Source organism: Anarhichas minor, unplaced genomic scaffold (assembly GCF_050575085.1).
Source record: "Anarhichas minor isolate MPS153535 unplaced genomic scaffold, ASM5057508v1 ptg000088l, whole genome shotgun sequence".
Classification (NCBI taxonomy): Eukaryota; Metazoa; Chordata; class Actinopteri; order Perciformes; family Anarhichadidae; genus Anarhichas; species Anarhichas minor.
Window position 1 is genome coordinate 589,479 of NW_027466534.1, and position 21,120 is coordinate 610,598.

General features: G+C 44.3%; 1 protein-coding gene across 2 annotated transcripts in view; it reads right to left on the bottom strand.

Annotated features, from left to right (window-relative positions):
* Positions 1 to 656: 656 nt before the first annotated feature.
* The window catches only part of ubash3bb (ubiquitin associated and SH3 domain containing Bb), a 37,156-nt gene continuing 16,692 nt past the window's right edge, over positions 657 to 21,120 (bottom strand). The window contains exons 2-14 of one of the 2 annotated variants that reach the window (XM_076082030.1): positions 13,936 to 13,989; positions 12,621 to 12,807; positions 10,878 to 11,076; positions 10,142 to 10,311; positions 9,857 to 10,065; positions 9,608 to 9,752; positions 6,811 to 6,934; positions 6,615 to 6,734; positions 6,420 to 6,512; positions 6,178 to 6,322; positions 5,385 to 5,491; positions 4,239 to 4,348; positions 657 to 3,824 (exon numbers count right to left, since the gene is read on the bottom strand). In XM_076082030.1, coding sequence (XP_075938145.1) covers positions 3,687 to 3,824; positions 4,239 to 4,348; positions 5,385 to 5,491; positions 6,178 to 6,322; positions 6,420 to 6,512; positions 6,615 to 6,734; positions 6,811 to 6,934; positions 9,608 to 9,752; positions 9,857 to 10,065; positions 10,142 to 10,311; positions 10,878 to 11,076; positions 12,621 to 12,807; positions 13,936 to 13,989 — 1,801 coding nt within the window. In that variant the 3' untranslated portion in view covers positions 657 to 3,686. Of the gene's footprint in view, positions 3,825 to 4,238; positions 4,349 to 5,384; positions 5,492 to 6,177; positions 6,323 to 6,419; positions 6,513 to 6,614; positions 6,735 to 6,810; positions 6,938 to 9,607; positions 9,753 to 9,856; positions 10,066 to 10,141; positions 10,312 to 10,877; positions 11,077 to 12,620; positions 12,808 to 13,935; positions 13,990 to 21,120 lie in introns of both variants that reach the window. The other variant, XM_076082029.1, reaches the window with a different exon arrangement.

Consider the following 21,120-nt stretch of genomic DNA (forward strand, 5'->3'; position numbering starts at 1 on the left):
TTTGATTCTGGATTATTACAGAAAACAAACAATCGTTTCTGATTCTTACACGTTTAGTTCATCACGATCATCTTCACTAATGAACTCCACTTTAACGATGTTTGAAGTGTGAAGTACAAAGCGACCGTTAGTCCATAAAGGAACCACCACGTTCTTTGACTTCACTGTCCTGGGCTTTGGTCGCCATCTTTATTCTTTCAGAACAAGAGGCGACACAGAGGGCGGAGCTCAAGAGGACCGGAGGACATTTAAACTTTTCTTCAAAGTGATTGATAAACACACGGTCATTTTGTAGGTGATGTAAAAGCAGATTAATGCTCCGATGATATTCATCACATTCACTGTATTTCCTGTTTACATCTCTTTCAAAGTGTGTTTAATCAGAAGAAGCTGCTGCTGGCATGCTGCTGGCATGCTGCTGGCATGCTGCTGGCATGCTGCTGGCATGCTGCTGGCATGCTGCTGGCATGCTGCTGGCATGCTGCTGGCATGCTGCTGGCATGCTGCTGGCATGCTGCTGCTCGGTGGAAACATCTCAGGAACGTTGTGAATGTTGTTTGAGCGGATGATCTTCTGCTTTTAATTTGACCTGTCTGTGAAACACAGTAATAAACTGAAGCAGTTCATCTGGAAACACTCACAACAGGAAACTAACAGAAGGACGTAGAGCTTTATTGTATTTGTACTCTTTTACAGTTTTTGCAGCGTAGTTCAAACCAAACGGATAAACAGAAACGTTATGTTATTTATCACTGTGGAGAAGAAACAAATGAACGCCGTCATGTTACTCTTTACCTCCCGAGTCCTTTGAATATTCAAAATATGAAAATATTGGAGCTGTTTTAACTCAATTCTTCACAAACACAACAGAAGATTCATTCAAACATAAACACGTACAAACAACAGACGCACTTCATATTCAATCAAGAATCAACAACAGATTCAAGAAGTTACTTTAAGTTAACGTCTGAACACATTTAATGAAACGTTGAGACGATAAATAAAGACGACACCAACAACATGGATTCTTCCTCCGAGTCTCTTTTGTTTTTTAATATCTGTTTAATAAACTTGTGCCGCTCCGACATTTAATTCATTGTGTCGACGCAATCGCAAAATAAAAACGTGCCAGATGAGCGTCCATAATAAATACCTTTAAATATCTATTTTGTGTCGTTACCCGCTTAATGAACCGCTGAACGGAAGGAGTAACAGTATACGCTCATGTTTCTATTTTAATAAACACAAAGTACTTTGAGTCTCTGAGCACCAGAGTCTCTTTAGAAAACCTCTCATGTTACTGCAGCAGGTCTGACAGTCTGCTCCTCTCAGTCCTGGTTCTGGTTCTCCCGTGCCTCCCTTCCCTCCAGCGGGTCCAGCAATACATCCTGGGAAGAGCAGGAGGAAGAGGAGGAGATGCTGCTGCTGCCAGGATCTGGGTCTGTCCACGGTGGACCGGTCTCTGCTGGAGGATCTGGGTCTGTCCACGGTGGACCGGTCTCTGCTGGAGGATCTGGGTCTGTCCACGGTGGACCGGTCTCTGCTGGAGGATCTGGGTCTGTCCGCGGTGGACCGGTCTCTGCTGGAGGATCTGGGTCTGTCCACGGTGGACCGGTCTCTGCTGGAGGATCTGGGTCTGTCCACGGTGGACCGGTCTCTGCTGGAGTCTGAGCTGAAGGAGGTTCTGGTGAACCTGCATGAGTTCATCTGGTTTCACCAGAATCCGACCCGGTGGCTCCGGTGACGAGCATTAATGTGGTTTTAAGAGGTCGTGGTCCTTTGTTCTGGAACTAAATCCTCTTCTGTAGGAACACGATGATGGAAGATCTTTCTGAGGACGATTAAAAGCTGACGTGAATAATATCAGAGAACGGAATTAAAGTTTGAAACACGTCTTTAAAAACACCTGATGTCACAGACAGGACGCATAAACTCCAACATGTTCTCCAGAGTTCAAGACAAAGCTCAAAACATGCAGCTTAAGTTTCTGTTTACATCTTCTTCTTCTTCTTCTTCTGCAGCTACGAGTGCGTTCATCAGGAGACTTCACTTTGTTTCCAACACTCACAACAACAACAACACTCAATAAAACCAATCTGTTTTTAATGCACCTGAGATAACGAGCATACATTCTTGCATGCTTGTTAATATTTTTAACATCTGGAAGAAATGTTCATAAATAAATAAAAAATACACCTGGAAGACGTTCTCTTAGTTTCTTCTTTAAACCTGATTATTTACAGCTACTCTGAACCTCTGAACACATTAAACGAACAACGTGCTGGAAGCAGAACCAGGAGCTGCTGGATGATTGTCCGTATTGCAGTTTGTGCTGTTTTTTCTGTTTACATCTACATCAGAGGCAGAAGACGGAGACATTGTGAGTTAATGACCACATGGTGACGGTAGCATCTTGAGGACTTGATATGTTTGTGAGGACAAACGCTGCAGCGATCTGTGCAGGAGAGCAGCTCTGATGTGATGATGTGTAACTCGTGGAACGGTTTGGATCTCGTGGACTCAAATTATGCAAAACTTTCTGCAAACTGTCACTTTGTCAAAGAAAGCAAAAGTCCACGGCCAAGAAAACACAAAGACGGCTTTGTTATTAGATTCTTAATATTAGTCGGGATGATAAAAACAACCGTCCGTTCAACTGTCAAGAGACTTTTAAGCAAACGTTTAAAATGTCGCAAAAAAAAGAAATTTGAAATTTTGCGTGTTTCCAGAAACTGGTTGTGAGCGAATGAACTCGGCTACGGATACGTCGGTCAGAAGGAGGCGCTGGAGGCCACACGTGGCTGTGATCTGCCACAAAACAGAGTAGAAGAAGAAGTAGAGCCGAGGGATCCAACTAAAGCTTAACGAGGTCCAGTTAGAGAGCGTGTCCTCATGAGAGGTCCAGAGCATCACGAGAACGTCTCACTGGTTCTGTGACTCAGTGAAGTAGAATACAGTCGTATTAACGTCTGTATGGAGTCAACAACGGGCTGTCAATCAAATAATAATATCTCAACAATATTTATTATTATAGTTCTCAAATTGAACTGGATGAATTATGAATAACACATCATCTAATAACGAGGGGTTCGTTTAACAGCTTTAACCGTCCTGCAGCTTTAAAGTGATGTCGATAACAAAAGAGCAGATATTATATCCTCTCATCTTCTAAAGAGATAAATGTGTGAGCAGGGACTTTATCTGTGGTTATTAAGCTCTGCGCTCTCTGTTTACATCTCTGTTTATATTGTTTATTATCGGTCTTCACTTCAGATGTGAGTGTGTTCGTGTGTTGTGAGACATGCTGGTGTTAAGCTGCCGTAGAGACTCTGGTCTCTCTTTGGAGGATGGCATGTGAAATAACTCCTCTGACTAACTGCTGCTGTCCGTGTTTCAAGCTGCTCGGCTACGTGTGATGGTGCAGCTGTGGTTCATCAGCGCTCTCCCACACAGAGCAGCTATCATCCAGACTAACTCCCTCATTCCTCCATAAGAACAATAAGGAAGCAGTGAGATTCTCTAAACCCTCAGTTCACCAACCAATCAGCAGCCGGAGCTCCTCGTCTCCCGACAGGAAGCTTCCTCAGACCGTCACTGAAAGGGTCCAGCACTTTTTGGGGGTCTCACTGGTCTGAAACTGGTCCCGGCAGCCCAGTATGTGATCAGGTTGAGCTCAGATCGTGATGTCATTCTTGCAGAAGCGTCTCCCTCCAGTCGAAGGAGTGGTTCGGTCCATGTGTGAGGGGGAGGATGGGAGGGTCCACTAACTGCCAGACCCCCGTGTCTCCCTGCTCCTCACAGGAGCAGAAGCCCAGGTAGGGGACCTGAGGACCAGGAGGAGGGATCAGGATTCAGTTTGACAGGAAAACGTTTCACTTCTTTCTGCTATAGTTCCTTCATCAAACTGCTGTGAACTGTCCCTTTAAGGCCCACTCTGACTGTTATTATTATCACTGTATATACTGTATCTCCTCACCACACCACACATCCAGAGCAGCTGATTTGTGATATAAATCATGTCTCGTTGTATAACTTGTATTTATTTCCTACAATGCAGAAATGCTAAATTGCACATTTTATCTGGAGGTATGAGTCTAGTGGGCAACGTTCTTTAGTTGCACACCCAGCCTCAATGGGCAATGGGGGGGGGGGGGCTTAGGAAACCAGATGGAAGTGATGGCTGATGGACAGGAGAGTGGGATGTACAATGATCCAGATGGATTCAGAAGTGAACCGACCTTTCGAACCACTTGGATGAAGTCCTTGGCGCTCTGGGGGCCGCGGCCCTGCAGCTGCCTCGTGCAGGCCTCTAAGGACGACGCGTGGGCTACAATCAGCACGTTGTTTCCTACGGAGAGAGGAGAGGAGATGGGAGAGAGGAGAGAGGAGAGAGGGGGGGAGAGAGGGGGGGAGAGAGGGGGGGAGAGGAGAGAGGAGAGAGGAGAGAGGAGAGAGGAGAGAGGGGAGAGGAGAGAGGGGGGGAGAGAGGGGGGGAGAGGAGAGAGGAGAGAGGAGAGAGGAGAGAGGAGAGAGGGGGGGAGAGAGGGGGGGAGAGGAGAGAGGAGAGAGGAGAGAGGAGAGGAGAGGAGAGAGGAGAGGAGATGGGAGAGAGGAGAGAGGAGAGAGGAGAGAGGGGGGGAGAGAGGGGGGGAGAGGAGAGAGGAGAGAGGAGAGAGGAGAGAGGAGAGAGGAGAGAGGGGGGGAGAGAGGGGGGGAGAGGAGAGAGGAGAGAGGAGAGAGGAGAGAGGGGGGGAGAGAGGGGGGGAGAGGAGAGAGGAGAGAGGAGAGAGGAGAGGAGAGGAGAGAGGAGAGAGGAGAGAGGGGGGGAGAGAGGGGGGGAGAGGAGAGAGGAGAGAGGAGAGAGGAGAGAGGGGGGGAGAGAGGGGGGGAGAGGAGAGAGGAGAGAGGAGAGAGGAGAGGAGAGGAGAGAGGAGAGAGGAGAGAGGGGGGGAGAGAGGGGGGGAGAGGAGAGAGGAGAGAGGAGAGGGGGGGGGAGAGAGGGGGGGAGAGGAGGGGAGAGGAGAGAGGAGAGAGGGGGGGAGAGAGGGGGGGAGAGGAGAGAGGAGAGAGGAGAGAGGAGAGGAGAGGAGAGAGGAGAGAGGAGAGAGGGGGGGAGAGAGGGGGGGAGAGGAGAGAGGAGAGAGGAGAGGGGGGGGAGAGAGGGGGGGAGAGGAGGGGAGAGGAGAGAGGAGAGAGGGGGGGAGAGAGGAGAGAGGAGAGAGGACAAGAGAGGGGAGAGAGGAGAGAGGAGAGAGGAGGGGAGAGGAGAGAGGAGAGAGGAGGGGAGAGAGGAGAGAGGAGAGAGGAGAGAGGGGAGAGGAAGCAGCATCAGCAGTGGAACAATACAGTAAAAACAAGCAGGAGCTCCTGTGAGCGTCTCTCACCAGAGTGTCTGCAGTCCGACAGGATGTCTTTGGTCACCTGGTAGCTCCGGCTCATGTAGCTCTCGTAGGACTCGGACACCGTGAGCTTATTGACCGGGATCAGAGGTCTGGTGGAGGAAGACACCACGTATGATTAATACAAAGTGGAGGAACAGCTACAGCTGCAGGTCGTGCATGTATATACTGTACAAGTACATTATACAGTACAGTATACACACAATACACTGTACTCTATGTATTCACAACAATATCGACACATCCGGGTGCTGCAGATTAAAACAGAGAAGAGCTTTAAAAAGAGAAACAGGAAACAGGACGGAGCAGTACTCCAATAACAACTCGTACCATTTTGTCGACTCATCGATTCGTTAATTGAATTAGCTCCACAAAGAATCACAAACGCACCACTTTAAACCTCGTGTTTCCCAGAGATGAGCTCATGAGTTTCATGGGAATAAATCATTTTACATGAAAAAAAACATATAAAAACACGAAAGAAAGATTTGACTGTTTTGTTTTGATTCATTCGAAGGTTAAACTGAATACAAGTACAAAATACAATGTTTATATATATATATATATATATACAGAGGAGTCGCCCCCTGGTGGACACTAGAGAGAATGCAGCTTTAACACATGAAGCTTTGGCTTCATTCTTCAGAACCGGAGGTTGTCTCCTGATGTGGACTGTTGGTACAACATTGTCTCCTATGTATTGTGTGAGGACAACGTCAGTGCCTCCTGACGCCCCAAGACGACTGTGATTGGTTTTAAAAACAAGTGTTTTCGTCACCTGTATGTCGTGTCCACACTGAAGTGGGCTGCAGCCAGGTCAGCAGGTGATATCCACGCCGGCAGCGAGCTCCCAGAAACCCACTTGGTCCATTCAAACAGCCCCGGTTCCACTCGCACCTTCAGCTTACCGTCCTGCTGCAGACCTGATTTACACAAACTCAAATCATTAGAGCTCGAGGTAATAGTTTAATAACATACATAAATACATCTGGTACTTCCTCGTAGGAGACTCTTTGGTACCTTTCAGGATGTTCTGTGCCGTCTGAACACATCGCAGAGATGGAGAGCAGTACACAAAGTCGATGGTTGTGTTGCTCTCTAACAAGGCCTCACCTGAAAAAACACACATTAAAACACACAACACAACACAACACACACACACACACACTTCACAGACAGAATGCTCTCCAGTCCTTCTGAGCCCAGGAGACGTACCCACGAGTCGAGCCTGCGTGGATCCAAACACGGTGATGGGGGCGTCCATGTCGTAGTCCCTCTGCCCCCCCCACAGCGGCAAGCTGGGAGGCATGTTGAGATTGGAGCGAACGTATCGACCTGCGGATGTTCAGAAGCTGTGAGGTGGTTCATTCAAAGTAAAGCGAGAGGGGGAGGACATGTTTTCTACTCTCACCTTTACTGTCGGAGCAGAGGGAGAGCCAGTGTTTGCCGAAGACCACGTCCATCCTCTCACCGTGCCGACACACGAAAAGAGTCCGCTTGGGCTGCCGAGAGTGACCACCGCTGATACGCAGCACCTGCTGGATGCAAAGAGACATCGTTTGTTCACTTTATGGGTAATTTATGTGACAGATGACGATGAAGAGGCTGGAAATGAGGAGAGAGAGAGAGAGAGAGATTTTTGATTTTTAGAAAACCTTTATTTTCTTTGAACATGTTTCTTTATCATTTAAGACGGTTAAACAAATAAAATCCAACAAACATAACCGTGTCTTTGATTGTCTTTAGACTGTGAGATCTTTTCCTCACTGAGCTCCATCTTTGTTCAGTTCTTTGTTCACTTTGTGAACTATCTTCTTCAGTCTGAAGCCTTCCTGCTGAGTGAGACCTCCTCTGTCCTTGATGTGAGCTCTGGCAGAGCTGGAGAGCTTCTCTTTGTCAGAGAGGTAGTCCTCCACTTTGGCTCCTCTCACATTCTTACTCCTCTTCAGAAAGTCCTTGATCTTCTCCACGCTGTAGTCTCTAGAGCTCCTACAGCTGCGTTTAGAGGGCTCACTGTCAGCAGCAGCGCCCTCCTCCTGACTGGACTCAGAGTCCTCTTCCAGACTGGACTCAGAGTCCTCTTCCAGACTGGACTCAGAGTCTTCCTCCAGACTGGACTCAGAGTCCTCCTCCAGACTGGACTCAGAGTCCTCCTCCAGACTGGACTCACACTCTGCTGCTCCTCCACTTCCTTTCGTTGCCACTTTCTTCGCCTGTGAGCTTCCGCTGTCTCCTCTCTGTTTCCTCTTCAGCTGAGGGGCTTTGAGCTGCTCCTTGTCTGCTTCCATGTCCACCTCCCTACCTGTCTCCACCTGTCCTCCAGTACTCTCCCTCACCTTCTGGACCTCACTTGCCCCGTCCTTCATCACCTCTTGTCCCCCACTTTCCCTCTCTTTTCTCACCTCCTGTACCCCACTTGTCCCCTCCTCCCTCACCTCCTGGGTCTCACTTGTCCCCTCTTCCTGTAACCTGCTCGTCCCCTCCTCCCTCCCCTTTTGGACCCCATCTGGCCCGTCCTGTCCGTCTTGCTTGTCCCCTCTGCCCTCCTCAGTACCTTTCTGGTTCTGGTTCTGGTTCTGATCCTTATGAGAGCTGTTTTTCTCAGGACACGTTCTACTCTGATGACCCACTTTTCCACAACTGAAACATTTAAAGTCATCAGTTGTTGCATAAATGACGTAGTCGAAGTCATCGACCCTGATCTTGAACACTAGGTTGAGTCCCTTGCTCCTGTTGTTTGGGATCATGAGCAGCTGTCTCCTGTGAGACACCACGTGCTTCAGGAGAGGAGACCTGCACCCAGAGGACACCTTCTTCACCTTAGACACTATCCTCCCGTGTCTCGATAGTTCTCTGGTTATGTCTTCATCTCTGATGAACGGTGGGACGTTGGACACTGTTACCTTCACAGCCGGTGTGCAGAGAGGGTACACGGGGAAGAAGTCATCGCCCACCTCGATCCCGTTGTCAATCACCACTTCCGCATTTCTGATGGTGTCTAAAAAGATGACCACGGCATTGTTCATTCGGGCAGCGGACTTCACGCTGCTGTGGCCAACAAGTTCACCCACAGCCAGGCTGCATTCCTCCACTGACACCGGGAAAGTTGGCGGGATCTTTATGCCGTGTTTCCTCGTGAGGTCGGTCATGTCCATGGTGGCGTTTAGCAGCCGACAGCTCGCACTGATCGACTGAACCACTCACAAAGACCCTAAAACCAGCTAAATGTTCACACAAACACCGTGAGATACACCATCACATCCAACGTTAACTAGTGACGGAAAAATACCAAAAAAATCAGTGTTAATCGCTCTTGAACACGCTCCGTCAACTCCGCACTCCTTCCACTCCGAGAGAGAGAGAGAGAGAGAGAGAGACAGAGAGAGACAGAGAGAGAGAGACAGAAACAGAGAGAGAGACAGAAACAGAGAGAGAGACAGAGAGAGAGAGAGACAGAGAGAGAGAGAGAGAGAGACAGAGAGAGACAGAGAGAGACAGAGAGAGAGAGACAGAAACAGAGAGAGAGACAGAAACAGAGAGAGAGACAGAGAGAGAGAGAGAGGGAGAGAGGGAGAGAGAGAGGGTTGGATAAAAGTCTCAAGGCTGGAATCAAACATGGGACGTTGTGGTAAGCTAATATAATAATAATAAAGTTACTGTGAGGAACTTCTGTCTGGTGCTGAACCAGTCTCAGTGTAGTCCTGATCCTCTATCAGACCTCCATCAGTAAACGAGACCATCAGAGAGAAGATGGTCTGTTTCTATAGAGTTATTGTAAATGCTCGTCATCGGTGCCAGCAGAGACCGGTCCACCGTGGACAGACCCAGATCCGGAACTCCGGAGGGAGGAGGAGAGCTCAGCTCCCGGCAGCAGCAGCAGCGTCTCCTCCTCCTCCTCCTCCTCCTCCTCCTCCTCCTCTCTGGGAGTCAACACCGACACCACGCTGCTGGAGACCCAGGACGTATTGCTGAACCCGCTGGAGGAAAGGGAGGCACGGGAGAACCAGAACCAGGACTGAGAGGGGCAGACTGTCAGACCCTGCTGCAGTAACATGAGAGGTTTTCTAAAGGGACTCTGGTGCTCGGAGACACTACCACTTTAGTCCACAGGGGGCGACAGAATCAACACAACATGAAAGTTCCACCTAGTAGCTTTAAAAAACATATTTTTCAAAGACGCAATATTACATGAATTTCATAACAACAACCTGCATCGGATGACAAATGAGACTGAGGGTGGGAGTGTCTCCAGGACTGGAGCTGTCGAGGCGTCGGCTGTCCAGCAGCCCGTCAAACATCCCTCTCTCCTTGCTGGTCTTGTCACTGGGCCCACAGCTGAAGAAGGAATGGGAGCTGTGGTGGACGCAACGAGAACCAGATCATTTATTTGAAAAACATGGTTTGTAACAGTAAATAAAAATATCCTTGTATGTGCAAAAACAAACTGTGAAATAAACCCGTGGAAGACCCAGGTGTCGGACTCGTCGCCGAGGCTGACGTAGTTCTCCGGCAGCAGGCCCGACAGCCCCGAGGCCAGCGAGGTCCCGTAGACCCAGCCCTCGCTGGTGCTGCTCTGGTCCACCGGAGACATGAAGACAAAGTCGCCGGGGACCAGCTCCAGCTCGTCCTCGTTCTGAGGAGCGTAGGGGTACATCACCCGCAGGGTCTGCAGACGCACGGAGATTAATAATTGATAAGATATCTGTGACTTTTAAAACATTGTTAGTGTGAATATCAGCCACCTCGTGGTTTGCAAAACGAATGTCCCGGGAGAACAGGACCGCCAGCCAATCACAGCCCAGCTTGACTTCGATGCCCTTGGCCAGTTTCTCCAGCGACGGGAGGTGATTGGTGGGGAAGTTGTAGGCCAGAGTGACGTGAAGCTGCTTCTTGTGAGGCTCCACGTGGACCTCTGGAGACGAGAGAGTGAGACAGGAAGTCACACCAACAAATCACCACAAGAAAGGAGGGATGCTCCCAGAAACCCGGTTCTAAATGAGTAATAACCCGGAGTATTGCTGCGGTTCTGCTATCGGTACTTTAGAAGTTACGGGGTCGATATTCTAGAAATTCTTTTCTGTCAGTTTCCACCTCAATGTCCTAAAATTATTAGTGATAAAATTCTGTGAAAATTCTGAAAAATTATATATACATTTTATCAACAAATGTATAGAAAACATTAGAAAGAAATGTGGAAAGAAATAGTGAAAAATGTCTGAAAAAATATGTGAAATAAAATAAAAATAGTGGGAGATATTGATCATCTGGACTTATTTACAACCAATCTCCTTTATAAAATACGCTTCTTTTATCTTCACGGAAAATAAAAGTGCTTTAATAACCCAACATGACCTCTATCCTGCAACTCGCCGGTCAACACACATTAAACAGTGAATGCATTATGATGCCACACAGTGATAAAGAGAGAAGACATGCAGCACCCAGGGGCATTGTGGGTAAAAGGTTCGTGGTTCCTACCCGCCTTCCTGGCCGCCTCTGTGGCGAAGTCGGCCGCAAACAGCTTGAGGACGTCGGCCACCTGCTCCTCCACGAAGAGGCCGATGAAGTTGGAGGACGTGTAGAGCTCCAGAGGCAGCGGGCTGGGGAACCGACCACGCCAGGACTGGACGGAGGCCTGGAGGGCCTCACACAGGGCTTCTACCTGGTGGTCTGCACACTGTGGAAACAAAACTAGTTAGTTAGGTTTAGACAACAAAACTAGTTAGTTAGGTTTAGACAATAAAACTACTCAGTTAGGTTTAGACAACAAAACTACTTAGTTAGGTTTAGACAACAAAACTACTTGGTTAGGTTTAGACGACTAAACTACTCAGTTAGGTTTAGAAAACAACACTACTTAGTTAGGTTTAGACAACAAAACTACTTAGTTAGGTTTAGACAACTAAACTACTTGGTTAGGTTTAGACGACTAAACTACTCAGTTAGGTTTAGATGACTAAACTACTCAGTTAGGTTTAGAAAACAACACTACTTAGTTAGGTTTAGACAACAAAACTACTTAGTTAGGTTTAGACAACTAAACTACTTGGTTAGGTTTAGACGACTAAACTACTCAGTTAGGTTTAGATGACTAAACTACTCAGTTAGGTTTAGAAAACAACACTACTTAGTTAGGTTTAGAAAACAACACTACTTAGTTAGGTTTAGACAACACAACTACTTAGTTAGGTTTAGACAACTAAACTACTTAGTTAGGTTTAGACAACTAAACTACTTAGTTAGGTTTAGACAACAAAACTACTTAGTTAGGTTTAGACAACAAAACTACTTAGTTAGGTTTAGACAACTAAACTACTTAGTTAGGTATAGACAACAAAACTACTTAGTTAGGTTTAGACAACAAAACTACTTAGTTAGGTTTAGACAACTAAACTACTTAGTTAGGTATAGACAACTAAACTACTTAGTTAGGTATAGACAACTAAACTACTTAGTTAGGTATAGACAACTAAACTACTTAGTTAGGTATAGACAACAACACTACTTAGTTAGGTTTAGACAACAACACTACTTAGTTAGGTTTAGACAACAACACTACTTAGTTAGGTATAGACAACAACACTACTTAGTTAGGTTTAGACAACAACACTACTTAGTTAGGTTTAGACAACAACACTACTTAGTTAGGTTTAGACAACAACACTACTTAGTTAGGTTTAGACAACAACACTACTTAGTTAGGTTTAGACAACAACACTACTTAGTTAGGTTTAGACAACAACACTACTTAGTTAGGTATAGACAACTAAACTACTTAGTTAGGTTTAGACAACAACACTACTTAGTTAGGTTTAGACAACAACACTACTTAGTTAGGTTTAGACAACAACACTACTTAGTTAGGTTTAGACAACAACACTACTTAGTTAGGTTTAGACAACAACACTACTTAGTTAGGTTTAGACAACAACACTACTTAGTTAGGTTTAGACAACAACACTACTTAGTTAGGTTTAGACAACAACACTACTTAGTTAGGTTTAGACAACAACACTACTTAGTTAGGTTTAGACAACAACACTACTTAGTTAGGTTTAGACAACAACACTACTTAGTTAGGTTTAGACAACAACACTACTTAGTTAGGTTTAGACAACAACACTACTTAGTTAGGTTTAGACAACAACACTACTTAGTTAGGTTGCAGCTCAGACGTCCTTTAACCGTAAACCATCATAGAGGTGAACGGCTCTAACTCACCATGAAGAACTGGCAGAGGGTGATGTGGGGGAAGATGTTGTGGGCTTTGTTCTTGCCACAAGTGACCCGGCTCTGCTGCCAGAAGTGTGAGAGCTGGTTCTGTAGAGGTCCGCTGGGTCGCAGGTAGAGGACGAACTCTCTGGGCAGAGGGTCGTCCAGGAACGGGTCGTCCACGTGGGAGAAGAGCCTGGAATCATGGACAGACCTGATTCATATCATGCCTTTCATTTCTCTATGTACAGATATCGTATTGTACAGATATATAAAGATAAGTACACGTTAGCACGGTATTCCTAAAACAAATGTAAAAAACTTGAAAATTGTAAAAGGAAATTGTCATCACATTTAATAAAAGATGTCTAATCATATTCTTGTAGTAAAAATACAACAAACAAAACAAGAAACGCAGAAAAAACAAACCAATCTGTAAACAACAATCCAAATAAATACATGAAAAACAATACAGACGAAAAAAATACAGAAAAAAAATACAGAAAAAAATATGTATATAATTCTTGATTTTTGGTTACTAGTTGGTTAGTGTTTCTGCTTATTTTATGTGCTTCTTGTTGTCATTTCATCTTTTGTTGTATTTTTCTTTAAACCATAATAGATTAGTAGTTTGTGTGGTTTGTTTGTTTCTCTCATGATGAAGGTCCGTTGTTTTGACCTGTTGCTTCTTCACTTCTGTCAGATTTCTACATTTTCCTTTTTTTAACTATCTGGATTTTATAAAGTCTGATGTGTGTGCAAAAAATAAAATAATGATGTTGCACAGTTTTAATGAAAATATAACCTTCACAGCCCTGAATGCAGATTATTTCAGCTGTAGAGCCAGTTCACCGATGTGGACACATTCGAGTCCAACAGCTGCTTTATGAATGGAAAAATCTATTTTTTGAACTGTGATTCTGGGACAGAAAACGTTCCACCAGCTGGGTCGATGCTAACATCGATCTTGCTTATAGCAATGAGCAGAAATGTTTATTAATCTTATTTGGTTTGATTCTTTATGCTAAATACCTTGCAATGCGTGCTAATGTGCTTCATCTTTTCACCTGGCTAATGGTGAAGAGCACTGGCTTTCTTATTTGGTCACAAATATTTAATAAATCTGGGCTTCAATCTGTTGAGATGAACTTCCTGAAACTCCTGAACGCATTCATTATTTAAGGTGTTGTCACTGAGAGAGATGAGGCTGCTCAATAAATCATGAATTATCAACATGAAACATACGTAGTGGTTACGAGCCTCCTACAGCAGGGGGCAGCATAACACACAGGTTCTACATGAATGTACCGTAAACACAACTCACCAGTCACATGCTGCTTGAACACTGCGACCTCCTGTTGACACCAGAGCCTTCAGTCTGTAACAGAGCACAACAGAATACACTTATGTCCTTTAAAAACACTCTTCTACAGTCTGAACTGTGAGCGAAGACTCTCATTGATCTTCTCTGGACAGAAGTTTGTTTCCAGCAGCAGATGGTAAATAAAAGAAGGACTGTTTGGGATCCACAGAAACTCTGTCAACACTCTAGAGATATGAGACGAGGCCTCTAAAGGAAAGATGAAAGGTTTCAAGTTAAAGAACAGAACTGAGTACAAACAATATCACCGGAGAAGGAAATTTGGTGAATTATTCATTTTATTCAGACTGAACATCTACAGAAGAATTTAAGGACAGAAAAACATCACAATGTCAAATGGAAATACATTTGCATCCCTCATTATCTAAAGCTCAGAGAAGACTGAATAACCGTTTAGTATGAGCTTCTACAAGTCGGTGTTGTTTTGATTTGAAGAAAGCACAAAATATTCCTCACACCCCGTTAAAAGAGAGCAGCGTGAAGGTCTCTTTCAGCTCAGCTACACCTGGAGGCTGAAGGAGAAGGCACATCAGATTGTTCACATCAGAAACACAGAAATCGAATGAGCCGACACTGCGGAGGAGATAAGAGCTCGTACTTCATCTCTGGGGAGGAAGCAGCTTCCTCAGGATCCTGTGGGATCACGGGACGCATTAATGACTGCAGGCTCTCAGAACATCAGGAAGGGATTATCGCAGGTCGGTGAAGGTGGCTGCAGATATGTTTGGATTAAAAAAATAATTATCTGCTTTAATTGTGTATTTTATTGTTTTTCATTTGTTATTATTAAGACAAACGATGCTGATGTGAACAAACCTTTTCAACCCCAAAATAGATTGATTGAAAAGCATGTTTTGTTCAAACAATCCCCCAAAAATACACCGTTAATCACAGCCAGAAGCTGTAAAAACACACAGGATTTTCAACATTCTAATGGTCCTTGAACACATCATGGCTGACGAACGCTTCTATCAGAAAAAAGCAGACAAATCGAAGATTAAAATTGTGATATTTCATCAAAAACATTTTATTCTACATGTTCTCATTAAAAATTCCTCCCGAAATAAACCGTTTACTTTAATCAGATTCTGTAAAAAACATTAAATTCTGAGTTCCTCAACGCAACTATGAAGCCATGATTGATTCTCCGGAGACCAACAGTCATGTGACAACAAATCAGAGAAACTTTGACTGAACTTCAGAGAGTAGAGGACGCTTTACTCGGCAGAACCAGAGGCTGCCTTCTTTTATTCTGAGTTGATGGTGGTGAATCACCCAGCAGGCAGACCTGACTGCACTGAAGCTGTTAAACAGACACATAGATCATCAGCAGATATCGCTTAAAACATAATTGTATTGGAAGCTCAAAGTAAAACAGTTTTTTTCTAAAGCAGATTCACCACAGTGAGCTCAGTAAGATGCACTTCTGACCACAGCAGAGACGTCAGAGACCTCAGAGACATCAGAGACCTCAGAGACGTCAGAGACATCAGAGACCTCAGAGACGTCAGAGACATCAGAGACCTCAGAGACGTCAGAGACATCAGAGACCTCAGAGACGTCAGAGACATCAGAGACCTCAGAGACGTCAGAGACATCAGAGACATCAGAGACATCAGAGACGTCTCACTCGTGTGCTGGCGGCTGCTTTGCCGTGTCCCACAGGTGTAGACCTACATACCATATAAATATGTGAGAGAGAGAGAACCAGAAAGAAGGAAGAGAGAGAGCGAGAAGCTGAAGGATGCTGGTAGAGGAAAGGCCAAAACCACTGAACCCAACAAACAGTAAATATGAACATAAAGAAACTAACACCTGGGTCACGTTTAGAGTTAATGACCATCTGATATCTGACTGAAAGGCTTTCACAGCCATGAGAAAAGAAGTGAGAAGGAGAAGCAGGTCCTGTGATGCACATGTCATTCATGTTGTCACTATATTAGTCAGTGTAGAGATTCTCTAAATCATATTTAACCCGTAACAGTATTATTACATGATGTAGATGCTACCTAGAGCTAGACAAACATCAATGAATTTCATCTCTGAAATATACCGTTATGACCAGTTAGTCAGAACTACAAGCAGAGGAGACGAGTCTTGATGGAGCAGCTACGATATTAGCGTAGCTTAGCACCGATCGATCCGGACTCCATTCAGAAAACAAGCATTTTAAAAGTGATTTGCTCGTCGTCTTGCAAATAGACCTGACAAAGACTAAATTCAGACCTTTTACAAATCATCACTATGTCGTTATTTCAGCTTCAATTGTATCTGTTTAGCTTAAAGTAGCTAGTTAGCTACAGCTGATCTGTCTGGGTTTTGGATGAGCACTAAGCTTATAAGATTTAGATGAAATGATGGCGTCAGAATGAGCCAATGCACCGCAGAGAGGAACATATTTTGACTTTAGTTAATCATTAGAATATTTGTCATTGTAAATATATAGTCTCATGTCCCACATCCAGGAGGCTCAAGCGTGTTTCAGGTTGTCTGCACATCAAACCGTGATCACAGGAAACTCCTGCAGCTGACAGTCTGAAAATAGCTCCGATTGAAACCCTAAAGCTCGGAGGCTTCACCAAACTACAGAAATGTTAATCACTGCACAAGAGGCTGTCGGCCAACTTTCAACACGTTCACAAGAAAAACGTGAACAATCATCCAGGAAGTTACAGAAAAAGCTCCATCAACGAGTTCACGACAACACTTTCAGAAGTATCAATATCAAGGCAGAAGGCATTGCTCAGTCAGATAAACACGAGTGTGAACAACACTTGACTGAGTCTAAAGGACTTCTGGGAAGAAGCTCAATGAACAGATGAGTCACAACGAGATATTTGTGGCACGGCTCCCGTTAACGTCTGGTTTAAAGCAAAACACCGCATTCCACGGGAAAGACCCTCGCATGTGGTGGCAGCCGTGTCACAGCAGCATGAAAATTATCCAAAATAAAACAAAAATCTCACACAGGAATGGCTGAAGAAGCAGAAATGTACAGTCTTGGAGGAGAGGGGAAGAGGAGAGGGGAGGGGAGGAGAGAGGAGAGAGGAGAGGAGAAGAGAGAAGAGAGGAGAGGAGAAGAGAGGAGAGGAGAGAAGAGAGAGGAGAAGAGAGGAGAGAGGAGAGGAGAAGAGAGGAGAGGAGAGAAGAGAGAGGAGAGGAGAGGAGAGAGGGGAGAGGAGAGAGGAGAGAGGAGAAGAGAAGAGAGGAGAGGAGAGAGGAGATGAGAGAGGAGAAGAGAGGAGAGGAGAGAGGAGAGGAGAGAGGAGAAGAGAGGAGAGGAGAGAGGAGAGGAGAGAGGAGAAGAGAGGAGAGGAGAGAGGAGAGAGGAGAAGAGAGAGGAGAGGAGAGGAGAAGAGAGGGGAGGAGAGGAGAGAAGAGAGGAGAGGAGAGGAGAGGGGAGGAGAAGAGAGGAGAGGAGAGGAGAGAAGAGAGGAGAGGAGAGGGGAGGAGAGAGGATGAATATATAAAACACGTGGAGCCTCCATTATATTTTTCCAACATTGGTAACACTTGTGGACACTTGTAAACATGTTTGATTTATAAATTCCACTGTTTTCTTTTATAAAATAAGTTATCAAAGAAATTCAACTTTTTTCTTTTTAATGATTGATGTCATCATAATGTGTTGTTCTGCAGTAAAGACATGTTCTAGTTCTCTCTACTTCTAGTCGTGATGGTTCTGTTTCCATAGAGGAGCAGGACTTTTATTTTGAAGTGAAAAACGAGACCTCAGAGAGAAAATGTGACGGGAGCATAAAAACATCCTGAAACTGTTTTGAGTTCAGAGGGTTAAAGTTACTTTTTACTAAAAATATCACAACAGGAAAACAAACAAAACAGATAAAACATGTGTATTTGGATTCAACCCACACTTCCCGTTTCTGCTTGTTGCCTGTCAGGGTTTCCATGGCTGTGGGTTGTTGTTTCATAAGGCGAGCTGAGTCAAACATGACCATTAGAGGCCAGCGGGGACGCCAGGACGATCCCATGTAAACACAGACAGGAGCTGTTTTTAGGAACAAACTCATTTCAGTTTGAATCATGAAAGAAATGTGAGCGCCATCTGTTCAGAGAGCTGCCTCGCTAAAGCCTCAAAGGCCCGATACTCACCACTCCCTCAGCCTCCGAGATGACTTTCAACCTTCAGCGCTGAGCTCATGATTGATGCAGCTGAGCTGAAGTCAACGGCTCGAAGCAGTCGCAGCATAAAATAAAGCTGTCAATAGAAAACATCTTTATCTCTTTTTCTCTGGTTTGTGTCTCTTAAAGAGCCGACATATTTCAATAAGGCGGTTTTTGGAAAAGCCACCAGTGTCCTCTGCTACGTTTCTATTTCTACATTCCTAGTTTGTTAGAAGACCGGCGGTCAAATCCAGTTTACAGCCACAAATTATGGACCAGAAACACCAGAAACTGACGAACATACAGGAAGCATCGAAGCAAATGTAGTTCTCTTTGAAGCTGTGTGTAAGATACAGCACAATAGTCCTAAATATCGTTTCAACAAGGTGGGCTAATCATAGAAATTGAATAAAATTGGTGTCAGTTGCAATAGTTATAACACACGTCAGTGGGGCAGTAAAGTGTGTGTCGCAGCTCTCCGAGACGATTGGCTAGTTAGCTAAGTAGCTAGTTAGCTTGTCCTTCTCCGGAAGCAACAGGGAGTGAGGAGGAGGGACTTAGCGCTGCCACTGACCACCAGCATACCATTCCGCTCATTTTTTGTAACCAGTGTAGCATTAAAGCATGGAGGAATTGGCAAGGTTTAGCCTGCTGTTCACTAGTTAGGTAGTTAGCCAGTTAGCTTGTTCTTCTCCAGAGTGGCGGGGAGTGAGGCAGAGAGACTGTTAGCGCCAGCTGGCTGTTCGGCTCATTTTTTTGTAACCAGTGTAGCATTAAAGTATGGTGGCAAGCTAACTAGCCAGCTTTACACTAGTCAGCTAGCTAGCCTGCTAATTGCACAATTTGTTGATGCTATAGAGGCAATTTTTAAGCAAAAGAATTCAAAAACTCACTGGTTTTACATTATAATTTTGTTATAGTTTCGTACGGTTGCTCTTTCAAAACACGCCATCTGAATATGTCACAATAGAAATTGTGATGGCGTTTTTGGACATTTTGTAAACAAAACAATTAATCCACAAAAATAATTGGATGATTAATAGATAATAAAAATAGTTGCAGCCCTGTATATCAAAACATTGGCTCCATGTATTTGTTAAATTCAGGTGTTTGCCGCTCCCTGAATCCCCACGATAGAACGCCTGCTCTACAGCTGTTTTTCACTGATAAAACCTCTTAGAGGCTCTCCGCCTGTGAGAATACAGAACAGTGTGGGTTGACTGAATAAAAGGACTTTGTAGGAAAACGTCCCTCAGTGATTATTTTCCTCATCAGTAATGAAAAATACAGAAAAAAAAAACGTCAAACTAAATACAGGCTGTTGAGTGCTGCACTGCTTGTCCTCAGCTTCACTCTGAGGTCACTTTTTGTCACCTAGATAGCACATCCAGTCATTCCAATCGTCTTCAAAGCATTTTATTGTGAAAAATCCACCGTCTCTTTCTCGCCCACAGAGATGTGAAACCAAGTTTTCCAACCGTAGAGAGAGATCCTCTGTTAACTCGACTCTCAGAGAGAGACAGGAAGAGAAACAGACAAGGCAGCGAGCAACACGCCAACGCAATGCAACGCAACACTGCTCAGCACCTGCACATCATGCAGCAACGTGAAGCTGCTTCATCTTCTTCATATACGCTCACATTCTACAGGTCATTTTTGTCATATCGATGGCCGAAGAGCAAAACCTCCTATCTGAAAAATGCCTCGATCATTTTGCAGATAGGATCTTTTGCATTTGGTGCAAGTTGGAAGAGGTTCTACAAAACGATGCTCTAAATTAAGTTTCAACAAAGGGCGGGATTATTTTAAAACAGACTGAATATGAACAGCCTTCCTTGTTCTCATCATCCAAAATGAAATCCGGCAATCAGAAAATTCTGCAGATAGGAGGTTTTGCGCTTTGACCCTCGATATGGATTTACTTTATTCTGTAATCATGACGTCTATTGTACCTCAAAGAGTTTGTCTTTATCCGAGGAGATGGTTAGGACAGAGAGTGTCGCATGCTGTAAACATTGTGAAGCTCCTGGAGGCAAAGTGTGATTTGTGACATCGGGTATTCTAAATATAATTGACAAAAGACAAATAATTATTTGATCCCGTTTGAATTGTGCAACGAATTACAAATATGATAAAAAGCATAATTTTGCACGTTAAGAAAGTCTGAGTTGGTCATAGATTTGTCGTAGTATCATTTGTTTTTTGCGAGAAACCGCTCAGTGAGCTAAATCTCTCGTCTCGCACAATGGAGGTCACCAACACAGCTGTTAGCTTGGCCTGCTAGCCAGCTAGCTAACTTAGCTATGTTCCAAATGTAATGTTATCTTACCTGCTAGCTAGCTAACTTAGCTATGTTCCAAATATAACGTTTATACTAAAGGTTTAACAATTGTCTACCTCACCGCATTCTATTATATGGCATCATTTTAAAGTAAGGTAATGTGAGGATGGGGATTTTGGTATGTAATGCGATGTTTGAATGTATATAATGTGATTTCTGTGTCGGACCCCGAGTAAACTAGCTAAAAATAATATTAAAAATAATAAATGACATTCAGAGAAGCAGGATGTTCCCGTGACATTAACGTTAGGTTAGCCTACTTGTAGTTTTGCTAACGTGGTTTGCTAACCTTGGTAGCTAATACGATATGTGAAACTCATCCACTTGTTCCTTAACATTTATGGAAACATGTAACCTCCAGTATGTCAAGAAACAATGTGACATTATCAACAGTTCTCTAATAAACTTCTCATATTATTTGTGTTTTTAAACTAAATATACTGCTTATTATAATGGAAAAGATCAATTCAATATCATGCCAACTGATAATAGTCGACAGTAATCCACAATGAATTATTGAGATAATTCATTAATAATCTAAATAATTCATATAGTAAAAATACTCAAACATTTCTGGTATTTACTGCAAAGCTTTTCACACTCAACTGCTAGCTCTTCATCATGTCATAGCATGTGTATAAGTTGTAAAAAAATGTTCTATT